Source organism: Taudactylus pleione, unplaced genomic scaffold (assembly GCF_031769625.1).
Source record: "Taudactylus pleione unplaced genomic scaffold, aTauple2 ptg000703l, whole genome shotgun sequence".
Taxonomy (NCBI): Eukaryota; Metazoa; Chordata; class Amphibia; order Anura; family Myobatrachidae; genus Taudactylus; species Taudactylus pleione.
Window position 1 is genome coordinate 4,862,783 of NW_028285105.1, and position 21,539 is coordinate 4,884,321.

Consider the following 21,539-nt stretch of genomic DNA (forward strand, 5'->3'; position numbering starts at 1 on the left):
TCATTTATTACAACACTGTTCACAAGGCACGTTCTGTGTACCTTTTTAGGAAACTCAGTTGTATGGTTTGTATGCTTGGACTCTGGTCAAGTAAACAGTGCTCTCCCTCACTAATGTGCATAACACATTAGTGTAAAGGGGACACTGGAAATAGCTAAAAAGGTTCAACACACAAATACTTTTGCCAGACCATAAACTTTTTCCAGTATCAGCTGTTCATCTGCTGAGGTGAATATTTCCTTTCCCAAATATGGCTTATTTGGTCGTGTTGCTACTCCTGGGTTCTTGCTCTCTATCATCCACTTCTGAGGTAGAGGACTATGTTGCACCTCGGTATATCATCAACCTGGACCTACCACCTGAGCAGCGCTGGGAGGAAGTTTTGCAAAATTTTAATATCACTGAACTAAAAATAAATACAGAAAAGTTTTCTAAGTAAGTATAAATTCTGCACATAACTTTAAGGAAGGCTTTAGAGTTTTTACAATAGATTTTAAGTTCTGAGAACAGTATACTGTATTGGAAGTATATACATGTGCTATAAAGAATGATGAAGTAAAATGTTTGTGTGTGTATATAGAAACAAGAAAAATTAGGCGGCACTAATAAAAAAGGTAATATAATTATAAATGTATAGCAGCAAAACAAATGAGCCTGTGTAAGCTCAATATGACTAATAATAGTCGCTACAAGTACAAGAAAAAGAAAAGTTTTGCACTAATGTATACATATATATTCTTAACCAAATATATTGGATATGGCAAAAAAAAGATCAAGAGGCCAAGTTTATAATAACATGATTTATAATATTAAAAAAGCAATACAATATCATTGATATAGCAGCAATTTATACGATCAGAAAATACTCGTATATATAAAACAATATGCTTTGGAAAAAATAAAACAGCTGTAACTCAGTGACCCATAAACTCCACATCCAAACACTTGATGGATAAAAGCACAAACTGTCTGTCCACATTTGGAATCTCACCCAGAAAGTTTGTGATTTTATCCATCGAGGGTTTGGACGTGCAGTTTATGGGCCACTGAATTACAGCTGTTTTATGCATTTTTTTCCAAAGCATATTGTTTTATATATATTTACTGATTGTATAAATTGCTGTGTCCTCATAGATGCTGAAAGTCAGTGTTTTGAATCCATCTTTTAGTAATTTATTACCTGATTCCAGGTGGATTGTAACAGAGAAGGTGAAGACAGCTCAAAGCAACCAATAAGCCTCTCCAGCTGGATGCACACTATGCAACATATATTGTATGATATATCATTCAGACACAGATCGGAACAATATATTGTATGGATCATGCAGTGTGTATAGCCAATTGCGCGTGCGCTACGGTTGTTCATGGCATCGCCCCATCTAATAAAACCAGGTGCTGTTACATGCAACATGTAATGACCGACCGTGCCGTCATACACTGGATCGTGTAGTGTGTATGGCATGCACGATGAATTGTTACATTGCAGCGTACCAATGGCTGGGTCACACATCGTATAGTGTGCATACAGATTTACTTCAAACACTGTGCTAGATAAATGACAGCAGCTGATTGGATGCTTTGGGCAACTTCTCCACTTTATCACTTTTCAAGGCTTGATACATCTCCTCCTAAGAATGTCACTGATTTGATTACAATTAACTTTGAAGGGCACTACACACTTCTAAGTGCTCACTATCTGTTGAATTTTATATTTTTGATAACTCCTCATACAAAGACTGCATTCTTTACATCTTCAGGAGATTGTTTTATCCTGTTATCCTGGTTCTCATCCTACTTATCAAGCTCCTCCAGTTTTTATTTTTATAGATTCAATTCCTCTCCACTTCCTCTATCAGTGTATGGCATTTCAGCTGTAGGCCTCCTCCTCTTCTTTATCTATACATCTTCTTTATCTATACTAATAAACTCATTGGATTTTAGTATCACCTCTATGAATATGGCACCTAAATATATCAATCCTCACTGGATTTCTCACTATATAATTTGATACATACTAAGTTATCATTTAATTGTCCTCACCAAAAATACCAAAAACTCAGTGCCAGTCACCAAAAGCTACCTGACATCAATATTTCCACCAGTCACCAGAAGCTATCTCATATCCCTATTTCCACCAGTCACCAGAAGCTACCTGACATCCTTACTTCCACCAGTCACCAAAAGCTATCTGACATCCCTATTTCCACCAGTCACCAGAAGCTATCTGATATCCCTATTTCCACCAGTCACCAAAAGCTACCTGACATCCTTACTTCCACCAGTCACCAGAAGCTACCAGACATCCTTACTTCCACCAGTCACCAGAAGCTACCTGACATCCCTATTTCCACCAGTCACCAAAAGCTACCTGACATCCCTATTTCCACCAGTCACCAAAAGTTACCTGACATCCCTATTTCCACCTATCACAAGAATCTACCTGACATCTCTATTTCCACCTATCGCAAGAAGCTACCTGACATCTCTATTACAAACCAGTCAACAAAATCTACCTGACATCACTATTTCCACCAGTCATCAAAAGCTACCTGACATCTCTTTCACCAGTCACCAAAAGCTACCTCACATCCCTATTTCCACCAGTCATCAAGAGGTACCTGACATCCCTATTTCCACCAGTCACCAGAAGCTACTAGACAAATCTATTTCCACCAGTCACCAAAAGCTACCTGACATCTCTATTTCTACCAGTCACCAAGAGCTACCCAACATCTCGATTTCCACCAGTCACCAAAAGCTATTTCCACCAGTCACCAAGAGCTACCTGACATCCTTATTTCCACCAGTCACCAGACGCTACCTGACATCCCTATTTCCACCAGTCACCAAAAACTACCTGACATCCCTATCTCTACCAGTCACTTGAAGCTACCTGACATCCCTATTTCCACCAATCACCAAAAGCTATTGTCACCAGTCACCAAAAGCTACATGACATCTCTATTTTCACCAGTCACCAAAAGCTCTTTCCACCAGTCACCAAAAGCTACCTGATATCTCTATTTCCACCAGTCACCAAAAGCTACCTGACATCCCTATTTCCACCAGTCACCAAGAGCTACCTGACATCTCTATTTTTACCAGTCACCAAAAGCTATTTTCACCAGACACCAAAATCTACCTGACATCACTATTTCCACCAGTCACCAAAAGCTACCTGACATCTCTATTTCACCAGTCACAAAAATCTATGCAACATCCCTATTTCCACCACTCATCAAGAGCTACCTGACATCCCTATTTCCACCAGTCACCAGAAGCTACCTGACATCCCTATTTCCAGCAGTCACCAAAAGCTATTTCTACCAGTCACCAAAAGCTACATGACATCTCTATTTCCTCCAGTGACCAAAAGCTACCTGACATCTCTATTTCCACCAGTCACTAGAAGCTACCTGACATCTCTATTTCCACCAGTCACTAGAAGCTACCTGACATCTCTATTACCACCAGTCACCAAAAGCTATTTCTACCAGTCACCAAAAGCTACATGACATCCCTATTTCCACAAGTCACCAAAAGCTACCTGACATCTCTATTTCCACCAGTCACTAGAAGCTACCTGACATCTCTATTTCCACCAGTCACTAGAAGCTACCTGACATCTCTATTTCCACCAGTCACTAGAAGCTACCTGACATCTCTATTACCACCAGTCACCAAAAGCTATCTGACATCTCTATTACCACCAGTCACCAAAAGCTACCTGACATCCCTTTTTCCTCCAGTCAGCAAAAGCTACCTGACATCTCTATTTCCACCAATCACCAAAGCTACCTGACATCCCTATTTCCTCCAGTGACCAAAAGCTACCTGACATCTCTATTTCCACCTATCGCAAGAAGCTACCTGACATCTCTATTACAAACCAGTCACCAAAATCTACCTGACATCACTATTTCCACCAGTCATCAAAAGCTACCTGACATCTCTTTCACCAGTCACCAAAAGCTACCTCACATCCCTATTTCCACCAGTCATCAAGAGGTACCTGACATCCCTATTTCCACCAGTCACCAGAAGCTACTAGACAAATCTATTTCCACCAGTCACCAAAAGCTACCTGACATCTCTATTTCTACCAGTCACCAAGAGCTACCCAACATCTCGATTTCCACCAGTCACCAAAAGCTATTTCCACCAGTCACCAAGAGCTACCTGACATCCTTATTTCCACCAGTCACCAGACGCTACCTGACATCCCTATTTCCACCAGTCACCAAAAGCTACCTGACATCCCTATTTCCACCAGTCACCAAAAACTACCTGACATCCCTATCTCTACCAGTCACTTGAAGCTACCTGACATCCCTATTTCCACCAATCACCAAAAGCTATTGTCACCAGTCACCAAAAGCTACCTGACATCTCTATTTTCACCAGTCACCAAAAGCTCTTTCCACCAGTCACCAAAAGCTACCTGATATCTCTATTTCCACCAGTCACCAAAAGCTACCTGACATCCCTATTTCCACCAGTCACCAAGAGCTACCTGACATCTCTATTTTTACCAGTCACCAAAAGCTATTTTCACCAGACACCAAAATCTACCTGACATCACTATTTCCACCAGTCACCAAAAGCTACCTGACATCTCTATTTCACCAGTCACAAAAATCTATGTAACATCCCTATTTCCACCACTCATCAAGAGCTACCTGACATCCCTATTTCCACCAGTCACCAGAAGCTACCTGACATCCCTATTTCCAGCAGTCACCAAAAGCTATTTCTACCAGTCAACAAAAGCTACATGACATCTCTATTTCCTCCAGTGACCAAAAGCTACCTGACATCTCTATTTCCACCAGTCACTAGAAGCTACCTGACATCTCTATTTCCACCAGTCACTAGAAGCTACCTGACATCTCTATTACCACCAGTCACCAAAAGCTATTTCTACCAGTCACCAAAAGCTACATGACATCCCTATTTCCACAAGTCACCAAAAGCTACCTGACATCTCTATTTCCACCAGTCACTAGAAGCTACCTGACATCTCTATTTCCACCAGTCACTAGAAGCTACCTGACATCTCTATTACCACCAGTCACCAAAAGCTACCTGACATCTCTATTACCACCAGTCACCAAAAGCTACCTGACATCCCTTTTTCCTCCAGTCAGCAAAAGCTACCTGACATCTCTATTTCCACCAATCACCAAAGCTACCTGACATCCCTATTTCCTCCAGTGACCAAAAGCTACCTGACATCCCTATTTCCACCAGTCACCAAAAGCTACCTGACATCCCTATTTCCACCAGTCACCAAAAGCTACCGGACATCCCTATTTCCACCAGTCACCAAAAGCTACCTGACATCTCTATTTCCACCAGTCACCAAAAGCTACTGTACCTGACATCCCTTTTTCCTCCAGTCAGCAAAAGCTACCTGACATCTCTATTTCCACCAATCACCAAAAGCTACCTGACATCCCTATTTCCTCCAGTGACCAAAAGCTACCTGACATCCCTATTTCCACAAGTCACCAAAAGCTATCTGACATCTCTATTTCCACCAGTCACTAGAAGCTACCTGACATCTCTATTTCCACCAGTCACTAGAAGCTACCTGACATCTCTATTACCACCAGTCACCAAAAGCTACCTGACATCTCTATTACCACCAGTCACCAAAAGCTACCTGACATCCCTTTTTCCTCCAGTCAGCAAAAGCTACCTGACATCTCTATTTCCACCAATCACCAAAGCTACCTGACATCCCTATTTCCTCCAGTGACCAAAAGCTACCTGACATCCCTATTTCCACCAGTCACCAAAAGCTACCAGACATCCCTATTTCCACCAGTCACCAAAAGCTACCTGACATCTCTATTTCCACCAGTCACCAAAAGCTACTGTACCTGACATCCCTTTTTCCTCCAGTCAGCAAAAGCTACCTGACATCTCTATTTCCACCAATCACCAAAAGCTACCTGACATCCCTATTTCCTCCAGTGACCAAAAGGTACCTGACATCCCTATTTCCACAAGTCACCAAAAGCTATTTCCACCAGTCACCATAAGCTACCTGACATCTCTATTTCCACCAGTCACCAGACGCTACCTGACATCCCTATTTCCACCAGTCACCAAAAGCTACCTGACATCCCTATTTCCACCAGTCACCAAAAACTACCTGACATCCCTATCTCTACCAGTCACTTGAAGCTACCTGACATCCCTATTTCCACCAGTCACCAAAAGCTATTGTCACCAGTCACCAAAAGCTACCTGACATCTCTATTTTCACCAGTCACCAAAAGCTCTTTCCACCAGTCACCAAAAGCTACCTGATATCTCTAGTTCCACCTGTCACCAAAACCTACCTGACATCCCTATTTCCACCAGTCACCAAGAGCTACCTGACATCTCTATTTTTACCAGTCACCAAAAGCTATTTCCACCAGACACCAAAATCTACCTGACATCACTATTTCCACCAGTCACCAAAAGCTACCTGACATCTCTATTTCACCAGTCACAAAAATCTATGTAACATCCCTATTTCCACCACTCATCAAGAGCTACCTGACATCCCTATTTCCACCAGTCACCAGAAGCTACGTGACATCCCTATTTCCAGCAGTCACCAAAAGCTATTTCTACCAGTCACCAAAAGCTACATGACATCTCTATTTCCACCAATCACCAAAAGCTACCTGACATCCCTATTTCCTCCAGTGACCAAAAGCTACCTGACATCCCTATTTCCACAAGTCACCAAAAGCTACCTGACATCTCTATTTCCACCAGTCACTAGAAGCTACCTGACATCTCTATTTCCACCAGTCACTAGAAGCTACCTGACATCTCTATTACCACCAGTCACCAAAAGCTACCTGACATCTCTATTACCACCAGTCACCAAAAGCTACCTGACATCCCTTTTTCCTCCAGTCAGCAAAATCTACCTGACATCTCTATTTCCACCAATCACCAAAGCTACCTGACATCCCTATTTCTTCCAGTGACCAAAAGCTACCTGACATCCCTATTTCCACCAGTCACCAAAAGCTACCTGACATCCCTATTTCCACCAGTCACCAAAAGCTACCGGACATCCCTATTTCCACCAGTCACCAAAAGCTACCTGACATCTCTATTTCCACCAGTCACCAAAAGCTACTGTACCTGACATCCCTTTTTCCTCCAGTCAGCAAAAGCTACCTGACATCTCTATTTCCACCAATCACCAAAAGCTACCTGACATCCCTATTTCCTCCAGTGACCAAAAGCTACCTGACATCCCTATTTCCACAAGTCACCAAAAGCTATTTCCACCAGTCACCATAAGCTACCTGACATCTCTATTTCCACCAGTCACTAGAAGCTACCTGACATCTCTATTTCCACCAGTCACTAGAAGCTACCTGACATCTCTATTACCACCAGTCACCAAAAGCTACCTGACATCTCTATTTCCACCAGTCACCAAAAGCTACCTGACATCCCTTTTTCCTCCAGTCAGCAAAAGCTACCTGACATCCCTATTTTCACAAGTCACCAAAAGCTACCTGACATCTCTATTTCCACTAGTCACCAAAAGCTATTTCCACCAGTCACCATAAGCTACCTGTTATCCCTATTTCCACCAGTATCCTAATCCTGTAACAAACAAGTAATAAATAATGACAGAATACGCACATATCTCACAAAGGGCTCTATTTATTAACATTATTTTTACTAAAATAAAGTGAAAAAGGGTGTATTCACACCCTTTTCACATTATTTTAGTATCATCTATAGTTATTACAGGGCAATTGGAGTAGAATTCGTAAAATTCTACTCCAACCCCTAAGTATCACTTATTTTTAGTAAGCAGATTGCATTTTCCATAATTGTAATGGGAAATGTGATCCGACCAAAGTTACTAAAAATAAAATGTGAAAAAATACCGGGGAAAGCCCTGTGATAATAACGCCACCTGGAGGTGGCGTTATCCAGGGTCTCCCCAGGTTACTGGGCTCCTACTCTGCTCTAAAAGGCAGAGCAGAGCCCGGAGCAGGTCCCAGTGATCAGCTGTGTGGTGTAAACAGACCGCAAGTTGATCTCTGATAAAAGAAAAAAAAAAAATGTACTTACCTGACTCCAAGGACCGGTGATCGGGACTCCGGTGATGACTCCCCTCCGGTCAGCTGGTCTCCCATGGTGCACTGGGATATCAGCTGACCGGAGGCATGGAAGACATCACCGGAGCACCGATGACTGCAGGTAAGTGCTATTAAGGAAGGGGGGGTCGTGGCGGGGGGGCCCGCAATCGTGGGGGGCGGGGCTTAATGATGGGGCATGGCTTAGCGCCAGGGGGGGTAGCAGAGGTGGCCGGTCAGCGCATGCGCGGGGACTTTGTCATGTTATTTTTTGCAAAAATACCGTGAATAGTGTGCGGAGGGGATTCGCAGGGACAGAGCTTTATCGCACGCTCTGTCCCTGCAAGGGTTTTGTAGTAAATCCCTGTGATATTGCCTGAATTCGCAATGCGAATTCAGTCGATAATATCACACTACAATCTGCATTACAAATGCGGATTGTAGTAAATAGAGCCCTTAGTACACTTCAAAAGTTTTAATCTATAATCTCCCACATTGCCCATTTTTCTCTTACTGATCTCCCCCCTAACCAGACTTTCACTCATACCATCAGCTGCTAGAATCATTTTCTTTGCAAAAGTTTCTTTCACTGTTGCTTAGCTCTGTCAGCCCCAAAACTGGCTTCCTGTATTTTACCAAATTCATTTAAAAATACTTTTATTAACATAAAATAACAAAACTGTACCAACACACGTCTTCATTTCTCTCATCATATCTACCCACTCGACCCTTTACCCAGGATTTTGAATAATCATTTAAGAACTGCTCCCATTCCGTTACAAGACTCTTCCCGGGCTGACTTTCCCTCATACATAACACTTCCACCTACCCTGGAAACCTTCAAAAGTGCCTTGAAAGCTCCTCTCTTTTAACAAGAATATCAAATTCCGGTAGCATCTTATCTTCCTAGGCCAGAGGTTCCCACACTCAGGACCTCATTCAGAGTCGGTCGTTGCGGCCGCACGGTCGTACAGGAAAAGGGGCCGGATATGCAAATGATGCACTCGCAAGTTGCGTCCCTAAGAACGGATCGGTAGCTGGCCGACCAAGGGGAGGAAGCGGCCGGAAGACAAAAAAATACGCCCCCTTCTCGTACGCATTACACATCACCTCCGGGCATATAAGGATTCATTGAGACCATCGGGAACCATCGGAACTGGTCGTAGAGCTTAAGGTTGACCATACCCTCTCTTAAGCTCTACGATCATGTCAGTGTAAAAACCTCCCATGTCACATGTGCCATGACGCTACTTTGTTAATTATGCACTCCCATAAAACGCCATTCGCATAATTAGGCATGCCAGCGTTCGGATCTCCACTCCCCCGGGGGGGGTCGGGGGGGGGTACGAAACTTAACGCATCTGTAGGCAGTGCTGCGCCTGCGCTGGTTTTACAGATGTAACAGCGCATGCGCAGCACTGTTTCCAGATGCGATAAGGTAGTGTAGGCAGGGAAAAGTATCTATTTCCCGAAAAGCTGTCATCGCAAAAATGACAGCTTTTCGGAATAGATACTTATGGAGAGGTGGAATGATGAATTCCACCTATAATTAGCTAGAACTCCATGAGAGTTCTAAAGCTAATTATGTCCATTGAATTTTTACAGCTAATGAATAGGCCCCTTAACCTGATGTATCATGCTCTTATTTCTCTCTAGAATGTAAGCTTGCAAGCATGGCCCTTACAACTGTTTGTTAATACAAAGTCTTGTTTAATTACTTTGTTTGTTCCTAACTGTAAAGTGCTATAGAGTATGTTAGAAATATAAATATGGCAATACAAATGCAACTTGTGAGTAAATGTTATTAAAAATAAAATACATTAATATAATCTTGAAGACTAAAAAATTTACAAATTCAGGTACTAAAATAGGGTTTGACCAATAAAAGAATAAAACACCAAATATATGAGGGGTGCAAATCCTATCCTATGGTGAAGTTCAGATGAATTTTGTTAATTTCTTCCTACCAATAGAAACCATAGAATACATAAGAAATAGAGCAGCACTGGCTTATGCATTGATAAAGTCTTCAAACACAGAGGAAACCCTCTAGTAGGAGTATAAGGAGTATAAGGACAGACTTTAAAGGATCAGCTTTCGAGGTTGCATGAGAATGCTATAGAAGGATTACTAAGTGCTGGTGGTGGTCACCGTATAGTAATGTGGCTTTTGATTTTCAATTTTAATTACAAGTTTGATATCCTGAGAGAGTAGTGACTGTCTCCTGGGACTCTTGGCTCTATTTGGCTAGTCAATAACTACTGTATTAGGGCCTGATTCAGCAAGGATCGCAACTGTGATTATGCACGCAATTGACTGATTGTTACGTTATGCGCATACGTATGCATCACAGTGCGTGAACCAGTCACTGCGATCGGGACTGCGATTGCAGTGACCACGCTGACCCATAGCAGAGTGACAGGAAGTACCATTTGGGGGAGGTGACGGGGGATTGTCGGTGAAACGCAGGCGTGCCAGTGTGTTTGAACGCCGTTACAGGGGCGTGCATAAATTAGACACTGCGATGCCATACGCAGCTTGGGCTTTCACTTCGTGCAATGAGGTTAGCAATTCCTGAGTAAGGTCAGACCTTGTGCAAGTAAGGCTGCGATTGTACTCGATGTCACCAATGTTTTCGCAGACTTGCACGGATGTGTGTAAGGTAAGCTGGGCGTCCTTATGTTGTGCTGCGACGGCAGGGCCGTAGCTAGGGTAGTGCGGCCGGTGCCATTGCACAGGGCACCACAGGTCAGGGGGCGCTGTTTGGGCCTGTCAAATTTCTGTTATCATTCTCACTTGTAACTTCCTCTTATTTCATCCCCAGCATCTCCTATCTCTTCCCTGACCCTTCCCCATGAGTTCATTCCTCTTTTTTGGGTGCATTATGTCACTTTGAAAAATGAGGGGGCGGCACCAATGCTCTTTCTGGCACAGGGCACCAAAAAGTCTAGTTATGGCTCTGTGCGACGGGATAGTGATCTCAGTGGATTAGCATAACATCATAGTGAGAATACATGCGTAATCGCAGTTGCGATCCATACTGAATCAGGCCCTTAGTTCCTAATTATACAACTGGGCACTTCTACAAGAGTTCCATATTATACCATAGGAGCTAACCAATGGTTTTATTTCTGTGATATCGCAGTATTAAGGAAAGATGTATCAAACCTTCGAGAGAGATAAAGTAGAGACGTTGTTACAAATCAGCTTTTAGCTATCATTTATCTAGCACAGTATATAAAATAATAGTTAGAAGCTGCTTGGTTGCTATGCTCAACCTCTCCAGTTTATCTCTCTCTAAGGTTTGATACATATCTCCCTAAGTGCACTAATTTAACCCACTCCGCATACATCTGCCTTTATGTGACTGTATACATGTCTATATTTTTATTTCATTTTTTATGTGATTATGCATGTGTTCAATGTCTTATAAAGGAAAGTTAAGTGGCGGGATGTACTAACCTTGCGGAGTACATACCGCCATGCTTCGCATTCCTACTGATCGCTTATGTACTAACATATGCGATCAGTAGCGCAAAGGACAGCTCTTCCGATAAGATCTGTACTTTGTGATGGGAGCTGTCCCATGGACTTCCAGGTTTATGACCCGGGAGTCCATTTGTGCATGCACAGAGTGATGCGGCGGCCGCGGGGCATGCTGGGAGGGATCCGATTGCAGTAGAAGCCCATAGGCATCTATAGGGTAACGCCAGCAAAAGCTGGCATTACCCTCTGCATTGGAGACCCGGTGGCCAGGTGATATATATATATATATATATATATACGGAAAATGTGGTAAAACCCCAAAAACAGGGTTTTTACTTCATTTTCTGTTTAGTACATCCCGCCCAAAGAGAGTAATTTTATCTATATTGGATCCTCAAGCCAATTAATCTTTTTCTTTTTCTTTATAACCTTTGCAACTTTATTGAGTTTTATTATATTGGTGAAACTATCAGTTATACAGTACAGCAAATACATAGTTGTGTGTGTGCTTTTTTTTGTCACATATAATCCAGTGCTGTTGTCTTTTTTGTATATAATTTTAATATTAATTTACTAGAATAAGTTGATGATGTTTATGCATCTGTCATCAGAAGTGCATGATATGAAATACTGAAATTACTTTATTTATTTGTGCCTTATTTCTAGGTTTTCCCCATACCAATCAACCAAACCAATATTATGTTTCATGGCAGATATTTATTTAGATTTTTATGCTCAAGAAGATCCATATGCTGGAGAGATGCGTGGCATTGCCAAAACAACAGGAATGAGAACTTGTGAAGTGGTCATTCTAAATCTTTTATACGAAACTATTATGTAAGTTAGTGACAAGTTATAAAATACAATTGTGTGATTATTGCTATAATCGTAAAATATCTGACAACCTATAAGTAAGGATATAATAAATCATTGTGTTCCTTTCACTTGCCTCCGGGGTTGGAAAAAAAAACAGGTTTAAAATTCTGTGGAATCCGAACCGCTCCGAACTTTGGGGATCTGGGTGTTCCCCGTCTGACTCGGATCCCAAACGGCGGCCTCCTGATGTCGGATTCTCGTGAGAGTGATAGCGGTGATAGTGGTCTGCCCTACACAGAAACAAACACACATCCGCCAGCGGCAACTGTGTGTTTGTTATAGCAGCCAATGAGAGTCACACAGACTTTCATTGGCTGCTGCACGGAGGGAGCTCCGTCTTCCGGCTCCCTCCTCAGCGGGTGACAGAGCAGAGCGGACGGCGGCAGGAGCGGGGATTCAAGTAAGTTTTCTTTTTTTTATTCATGTGTATGTGTAAGGGGGCACTACTGGGGACACCACTGCTAATGGGGTCATGCTAATGGGGGCACACTACTGGGGGTACTGCTACTGGGGGCACTACTAATGGGGGCACTACTACTGGGGGCCTGATAATGGGGGCATAATACTGTTGGCACTACTAATGGGGGCACTGCTACTGGGGGGCATACTACTGGGGGGCATACCTCTAATGGGGGCATACAACTGGGGCACTGCTAATGAAGGCATGCAACTGGAGAAATTAATGTGATTGAGGTTAATAATACTTAAGAAAAAAAAAAACATTTATTTAGCTTTTTTTTGTCAATTTTTATTAAAAAAATCCAAATCAAAAGCCAGTCACCGCAGTTTGGCAAATCCAAATCCAAAGCCGGACAACGAATTAGAATCAAATCTAAATCCGTCAAAAATGGTCCAGCGCACATCCCTAGTTTAAGCCAGTTTTTTCCCATTAATAATTTAGTGAAAAAGAATTGAATCCTGCTTATTATATTAATACTGTGAAACATTGCTATGTATTAGAACCTTAATCAAGCATGTTTTAATGCTTTCTAATATTAATAATTTAAAATTATTAGCAGTTTTTATCCCATCAAAAGAGTGTCAGACAAGACAATTAAATTGAGCGATATCGTTATCGTTCATTAATCGTTTGCAAATTGTTTTGAAAAATGTCTAAAACGACCAGCGATGCGTGCTCCCGCTGGCCGTTTTAGACATCTACCATCGGGCAAACATGTTGTACAACCTGACGATAACGTCAGGTTCAGCATGTTTGCAGATGATTGATGTGCCTACACTGAACGACTGCTTGTTCAATGAGGGCGCATCACAGACTTTGAAAGGACTGCACGATTACAATGTCGTAATCGAGCAGTCGTTTTGAGGTCTGCTAGTGGATGGGCAGCATTAGTCTTTCTTCCTTCAACTCATCTCAGTAGGACTGAAGGTATTGAATTGAAATAAACATGAAGGAGATTAAACCATGAGGTGTTTCTCTGTGTATTGCCTCTTTAATGTGTTGGAGTTGTTCATTCTTTAAGATTGAGAATGTTAGTTGTAGTTTTCCCCTGTCTTATAGGATTGTGAATCGAGGAGTTTGTGGAGTCTTAGCTGATGATAGGCAGGTTTAGGGGGATATTTAATAAACATAATTATCTCATGTTTCCAGCAAAAAGCAGCCTGCCTTCGTAGCACAGCACTTGCTAAGATCGGAAAGGAGGCTGATGCTGCTGCCGGCCGGACATGCTGGACCATGGAGCGGCAGGGAATAACTACGTTCGGAAGGGAATAACGCTACAGGGCCGCGCATGCGCAGAGGAGGGAAACAAATATATCGTATCTGCTGGAAGAGCTTGCCGGGATAGGCTGTTTTCGCTTCACCTGTCCCAGGAGCAAAATTCATATAAATATGGAGATAAAAAAATTGCGATAGAAAGTGATAATTAAGTTTAGCTAAATTTATGTTTATTAAATCTCCCCCTTAGTACCTCTCTGCTCTGGTTCATCCTCCCACCTGACCTATTTCTCTGTTGCGTGTGAATTTAAGTATTGGTTCAGCAACAAGAATGTGGAATAATACCATGGGGATTCCCTTATAATAGGCTTTTTTAAGAAATCACAGCGCCGTGCCTGTAGTCACATCACAGCATAATAAAAAAAAAATATTTTTTTTTAGATTTGGTTTAAACTAGGGTTTCTCTGGGAACCGGACCCACCCGAAGTTTGGGGATCCGGGGCGATCCGAGACACAGCTTGGATCTCCCTGCCTGCATCGGATCCCACTTCGAGGCAAAACCTTGTGACCCCTCTGTCGGATCACGAGGTTTCGCATCGAGCGGGCTTAACGCTTATTGGCTGAGAGAGCCATCTGTCACGGCTCTCAGCCAATCAGTGTTAAGCCCATTGAATATGGGCACAGGAAGCAGGAAGATGCCATTCATCCCCCTTGCCTGACATTGCCGGCACCCCTGTTGCCAACTCCGCCGGCACCCCCTGCTGCCGACCCCCACTGGCAGCATTCCCCGCTGCCGCCACCCCTGCTAGCACCCTGCATTGATGGCACCACCAGCACCATCAGGACCCCCACATTGAAGACACTACTGGCACCACCGCTCTGCCAACACCGCCGGCACCCTGCAATGAGGACACTGCCAGCACCCCTGCACTTCTGCCCCACGTACTGAGGACACCGTCAGTGACCCCACACTGCCGGCACTCCCACACTGAGGACATAACTGGCACCTTTGCACTGCTGATACTGTCAACACACGTGCACTGATGACACCGCTGGCACCCCCGCTTTGCCGACACCACCGGCACCCTGCACTAAGGACACTGCTAGCATCCCCGCACTACTGTCCCACGTATTGAGGATGCTGTCAGCAACCTCACACTGCCGCTACTCCCACGCCGAGGGCATCCCCACATAGTCGACACTGTCAGCACTCCGCACTGAGGACACCACTGGCACCCCTGCTCTGCCAACACTGCTGGCACTATGCACTCAGAACACTGCCAGAACCCCCACTCTGTCAACACCGCCACACTGCCAACACCGCTGCAACTTCCGCATTGAGGACACAGCTGGCACTCTCGCATTGAGGACACCGCCAGCACCCGCACTGCCGACACTGCTGTCACAGTAAGTGCACTATTGGTGTATCCAACCCATACTGTATAACACACTGTATTCGTGTTGGAAGCTGAACTGCCACATGTTAGTGCCGCCCACTGCTGTCGCTTACCTTAGTCAGCCAGCTAGCTGGATGCAACCTTTTGGCCCTAAACTAGATTAAAAAAAATCAATATTGTGAAGTGGTCAAAATTGATTGGAAATGACTGGAAATAAATATTATTGATGTTAATAATACTGTAGGAACAAAAACGGTCCCAAATTATATTTTTATTATTTTTTTTGTAAAATACAGATCCAAAACCAAAAACAAAAAAAAAAACACGCAAGGACGGTTTTGGCAAAACCAATCCAGATCCAAAACAAGAGGAGATACAGATCCAAAACCAAAACACGGGGGTTGGCGCACATCTCTAGTTACTACTTATTTCTTTTGCTATACTGGTGCTGTAGATAGTAAAAAACGAAAAAAAAATACAGAATTTTTACTAAAGTATACATGCATCCAACTCTAAATGAGGTGCAATATGTCTGGGGATGCGGTTAAAATACAGATGGAGGGGATTCCGGCGGTCAGAATACCGGCGCCGGTATCTTGACACCAGTCAGAATCCCAGTGCCGTCATCTGAAGGTAAGTAACGGGGTTAGCAGGTGGGTTCGGGTTAGACACTAAGGGGGAGGGTTAGGTTTAGGGTGCAGGAAGGGGAAGGTTAGATTTAGGCTCTGGGGGGGATGTTAGGGTCAGGCACTGGGGAGGGAAGGTTAGGGTCGGTATTCTAACCCTGTCAAGATGCCGGTATCAGGATTCTTACCGCCGGGATCCTGAATATCAGAATCCCGTACCCAACCCTATGCCTGCAATCTTACTTGTGCATATTTATTATAAATTGAAATAAGGATTTACAGCAAGGGCTACGAACAAAATAAACAAAGGGCAACATTTTCTATTTCAGTGTGATGATTCAATCAATGGGTGCTATCCAATTGTGGGCGAGGTCTCCAAAGTGCCATCAGAATGTTGGAATGCAGGCTCTTTCCCACCATCAACATTGCCATTTTTCCTTGCACCCCATAGAGGCACGCAGGAAAAATTGGCAATGCTGGCATACCATATTCTACAACAATGCAAGCAGCCAAACATGGCAACCGCACATGGTGGACAACTGAGTGACCCCCTATGATTGACTTTTATATACTGTATCTCTCCAAAACAATGCTCTGTTAGACCACAAAGAATAGACTTAAGAATGTATTTAGGTAACATTTTCTCTCAATCTCTACTCTTGTTTACACTCAAGGAAAAGGATCTTGGTTTATAGTTTTGGTTTTCACATTCTGATGCCCAGCTAATTGATTGAGTAGAACATAAATGATTATTATGTGTATTACAGAACAAAAGATTCAACTACTCATGACACTGGGACAGCAGAATACCACCTGGGCATAAGTATGGAAGGGTTTATTATATTTTATAATAGTAGGGTCCATATCAATTGTGAGATGTTTAAATCTAATTATAGGGTTCTTATTAATTACCACACATGTGTGCAACTTTTTCAGGGCATGCACAAGTATAATAACAGAAGATAAAGAAGGAAATATTTACCATGGAAGAAATATGGACATGTTCTTTTCCGATGTTCTTAAACAAATGACAGTGGATGTGGATTTTATAAAGAACGGGAAGGTACAATATGTAAAGGAAAATGTTTTATAGTAACGATCACTTATTGCTCTACATGATCTATATCTTGGCTCATAATCTATAGAATCACTGAATGCTTAGCCTTTTGATGCTGTCACACATTTGCTGACTTTTTTTCCTTTGAACTATTTTTATTCGTTACACACCAATATTGTATTGGAATAATAAATAAGTTAAAGAGTAAGTACCATAAAAGTGCTTGCAACCAACAGCCACACTATTAAAATGTATACACTACAGGTGAAAAGTTTTAGAACATCCCCATTTTCCAGTTTTTATTGAAATTTAAGCTATTTAAATCCAGTGAATAACCTGAAATGGTACAAAGGTAAGCAATAAACTTGTAGAAGTTAAAAAGAGGTTTAGGTTAGTAAAAACTGGAAAATAATGTAAATGTCAGAGTTATAAAGAAAAAGGATTTTTCAGGGAACATGTAAGTAATGAAAACCCAAAATCAATCAAAATGGCTATCACAGCAGCAATACTCTCTGGTCTACGCCTAGTTGGTCAATGGTTCACTCTAATGACCCAAAACATACCTTATCTAGGTTATGTCAGAACTGCTGTACCTTTGAGCAAAAGAACGACGGTAGCCTTAAAATAACGGAATGGCCAACACAGGGCCTGATTCAGAGATGGAGGCAATGCGATATTTACTCAAATGGAGCGATTGTTTACCACTGTGCATACATGTAAGCCACACTGCGCACGCACAGCGATTGAATTGCGTATACGCTCACATAGAGGATTCACTTACAAAGTGAGTGACAGATAATCAGCGTTTGGGGGAATGTACAGGGGGTGATTAGAAAAACACAGGCATGTCGGACCGTTTAGACATTGTTTTCTGGGCAGCCATAAATTAGCTGCTGTCCACAGCAGGGGAGCCCTCTGCGTCTCTGGAGACCCGCTATGTCTGCGACAGCTTAGAGTTACTCAGAAGGCTGATGGCTGTCTAATCTGCATTCCATGTTTCAGATGTTTCCGGTTTTGTGCATAAGTGGCAGATGTAAGATAGTCTCAGTGGGCGTCTCTAAGCGCATTAGCATATTTTGCAATTGCGATCCATGAGAGATTACAACTGCGATGTCATTTGCGTCCTTCTCCGACCCACAGTCTCCACCTTAAACCAGACTGAGCTAGCTTAGTATGAACCTATGCAGAAATTTAAAAGCAACCTACATGACAAGTGCAAGTCTAAATCTATTAAAACATTTAATATGTTCCGTAATATATAGCATTAATAATGAAAAGATAACAGAAAACTACAAATACATTGAGATTCAAGTGTCAGAATCACACACACTTCTATAAAAAAAGAAAAAATGCCAAAGCCTTTAAGAGAAGGCAAAGATAAAGATCAAGGGTAAAACTGGACCCCCCTATTAAGCATCGAAAAATTGGATCAAAAGGTTTATGGAAAGTTCTTTTTAAGCAAAATTTTCCCCCCTGGAGAAAGAGCATGTATAACTATAGTGTATTTGAACTTCCAGATTGTATACACAGGAACGACCTTTGTGGGATATGTTGGCCTTATGACTGGGCAGAGTCCATACAAATTTACTATATCAGCGAATGCCAGAGGTACATTTTTTGTTTCTGCATGTTTATTTTTGTGCTCACTATTATATGCAGTGGTGAACGCAGGATTTCTAGAGGGGGGTTTCCAAATGCTTGATTTTAGAGTGAGTGTGGCCAGTCCATGAAGAGGGTATAATTAGCATTTAACCAGCTTTAATATGTGTCATACAAACTATATATATAGTGTCATAATTCCAGCATATAGAGAACCAGTAATCACAGTAAGCCATTAAATGCGGCAGTAGGGCCATACTGCCTGAGCTGAATGTATTTATTTTAGATATGAGCACCATTCCAGGTCATGGGAGCAAGGCCCTCATTCAGACCCGGACGCAAGTGGCCGTTCGTACGTTAGGCGAACGTAAATAAATATTTAAATTCAGGCACACGCTCGTATTTTCGTTCGCATCAAAACATCCTCCCCAAACTCAGGCGACCCCTCCTCTAACTAACGAGCGTGCCAAATAGCGAGCGTACATCCTCGAAGTGGTTTGAAGGGAAAGCACGCACTAGTACTACCCGGAAGTTGGCCTGAGACATTTCGATTAACCGCTCGATTATTCTGCCTACCTCCCTCAATCGTAACATGCCAATCAATATATCAATTAGCTTAATTGTTTTTTTTTTTTTTTTTTACACAATGCAATAAACTTTATTTATGTCCGTGTTTGTGTTTACCCGCAGAATACGTACGGCTTAAACATTCGCTTTTATTTGTCAAAATACATGTTAACCCCTATAAACTAATTGGTATATTTGTTTTTAGCCCCGCATATTTCATGGAGTTCATTTTTTTATGTAAATTTGCTTACGCATGTCACTGCATTAAGCCTATCATAAGTCTCCTCAGATTTCTGGCCCTGTCGAACACATGACTCATATACTAACCAATAGAATTGCTCCTGTTAATATCCTAAATACATTAGCCAATCAGAAAATTTTTGAGCACTTTATCAAAAATGATTTTTTGCCAAAACTCCATTGCCATCATGAGAGCCTCCGCATTCACCAGGCGCGAGCTGCTGGTGCTTACGGAGGTGATGGATCAGCGGATAACCAGCCAACCTCCACCCATCACCAACCGGGAGAAGCGATCCGCATATGCAGAGGTTCGGGCCCGCCTGCGCTCCTTCGGCTCACGCCGCCATATCGGGCAGCTGGAGCGCAGGTGGTCGGACCTGCAAAGGCGGACGCCCCGCTTGCTGGCATGCTTTCGCATGCAGATCGCTGCGAGTAAGTTTAATGGATTGTGGTTTTCATGTTTGTCTTTGTGGCCCTAACTGCATGGCCATGTTTTCCGTGTCTTTCATCTTTATTCATTCTCCTCATATCTGCATGGCCATGTTTTCCCTGTCTTTCATCTTTATTCATTCTCCTCATATCTGCATGGCCATGTTTTCCGTGTCTTTCATCTTTATTCATTCTCCTCATATCTGCATGGCCATGTTTTCCCTGTCTTTCATCTTTATTCATTCTCCTCATATCTGCATGGCCATGTTTTCCCTGTCTTTCATCTTTATTCATTCTCCTCATATCTGCATGGCCATGTTTTCCCTGTCTTTCATCTTTATTCATTCTCCTCATATCTGCATGGCCATGTTTTCCCTGTCTTTCATCTTTATTCATTTTCCTCATATCTGCATGACCATGTTTTCCGTGTCTTTCATCTTTATTCATTCTCCTCATATCTGCATGGCCATGTTTTCCCTGTCTTTCATCTTTATTCATTCTCCTCATATCTGCATGGCCATGTTTTCCCTGTCTTTCATCTTTATTCATTCTCCTCATATCTGCATGGCCATGTTTTCCCTGTCTTTCATCTTTATTCATTCTCCTCATATCTGCATGGCCATGTTTTCCCTGTCTTTCATCTTTATTCATTCTCCTCATATCTGCATGGCCATGTTTTCCCTGTTTTTCATCTTTATTCATTCTCCTCATGTCTGCATGGCCATGTTTTCCCTGTCTTTCATCTTTATTCATTCTCCTCATATCTGCATGGCCATGTTTTCCCTGTCTTTCATCTTTATTCATTCTCCTCATATCTGCATGGCCATGTTTTCCGTGTCTTTCATCTTTATTCATTCTCCTCATATCTGCATGGCCATGTTTTCCCTGTCTTTCATCTTTATTCATTTTCCTCATATCTGCATGACCATGTTTTCCGTGTCTTTCATCTTTATTCATTCTCCTCATATCTGCATGGCCATGTTTTCCCTGTCTTTCATCTTTATTCATTCTCCTCATATCTGCATGGCCATGTTTTCCCTGTCTTTCATCTTTATTCATTCTCCTCATATCTGCATGGCCATGTTTTCCCTGTCTTTCATCTTTATTCATTCTCCTCATATCTGCATGGCCATGTTTTCCCTGTCTTTCATCTTTATTCATTCTCATATCTGCATGGCCATGTTTTCCCTGTCTTTCATTTTTATTCATTCTCCTCATATCTGCATGGCCATGTTTTCCCTGTCTTTCATCTTTATTCATTCTCCTCATATCTGCTTGGCCATGTTTTCCCTGTCTTTCATCTTTATTCATTCTCCTCATATCTGCATGGCCATGTTTTCCCTGTCTTTCATCTTTATTCATTCTCCTCATATCTGCATGGCCATGTTTTCCCTGTCTTTCATCTTTATTCATTCTCCTCATATCTGCATGGCCATGTTTTCCCTGTCTTTCATCTTTATTCATTCTCATATCTGC

General features: G+C 42.4%; 1 protein-coding gene across 1 annotated transcript in view; it reads left to right on the forward strand.

Moving 5' to 3' along the window:
- Positions 1-250: 250 nt before the first annotated feature.
- LOC148477656 (N-acylethanolamine-hydrolyzing acid amidase-like) overlaps positions 251-21,539 on the forward strand; it is a 74,470-nt gene continuing 53,181 nt past the window's right edge. The window contains exons 1-4 of the mRNA XM_088456390.1: positions 251-435; positions 12,264-12,434; positions 17,108-17,234; positions 18,746-18,836. Coding sequence (XP_088312516.1) covers positions 251-435; positions 12,264-12,434; positions 17,108-17,234; positions 18,746-18,836 — 574 coding nt within the window. The remainder of the gene's footprint in view (positions 436-12,263; positions 12,435-17,107; positions 17,235-18,745; positions 18,837-21,539) is intronic.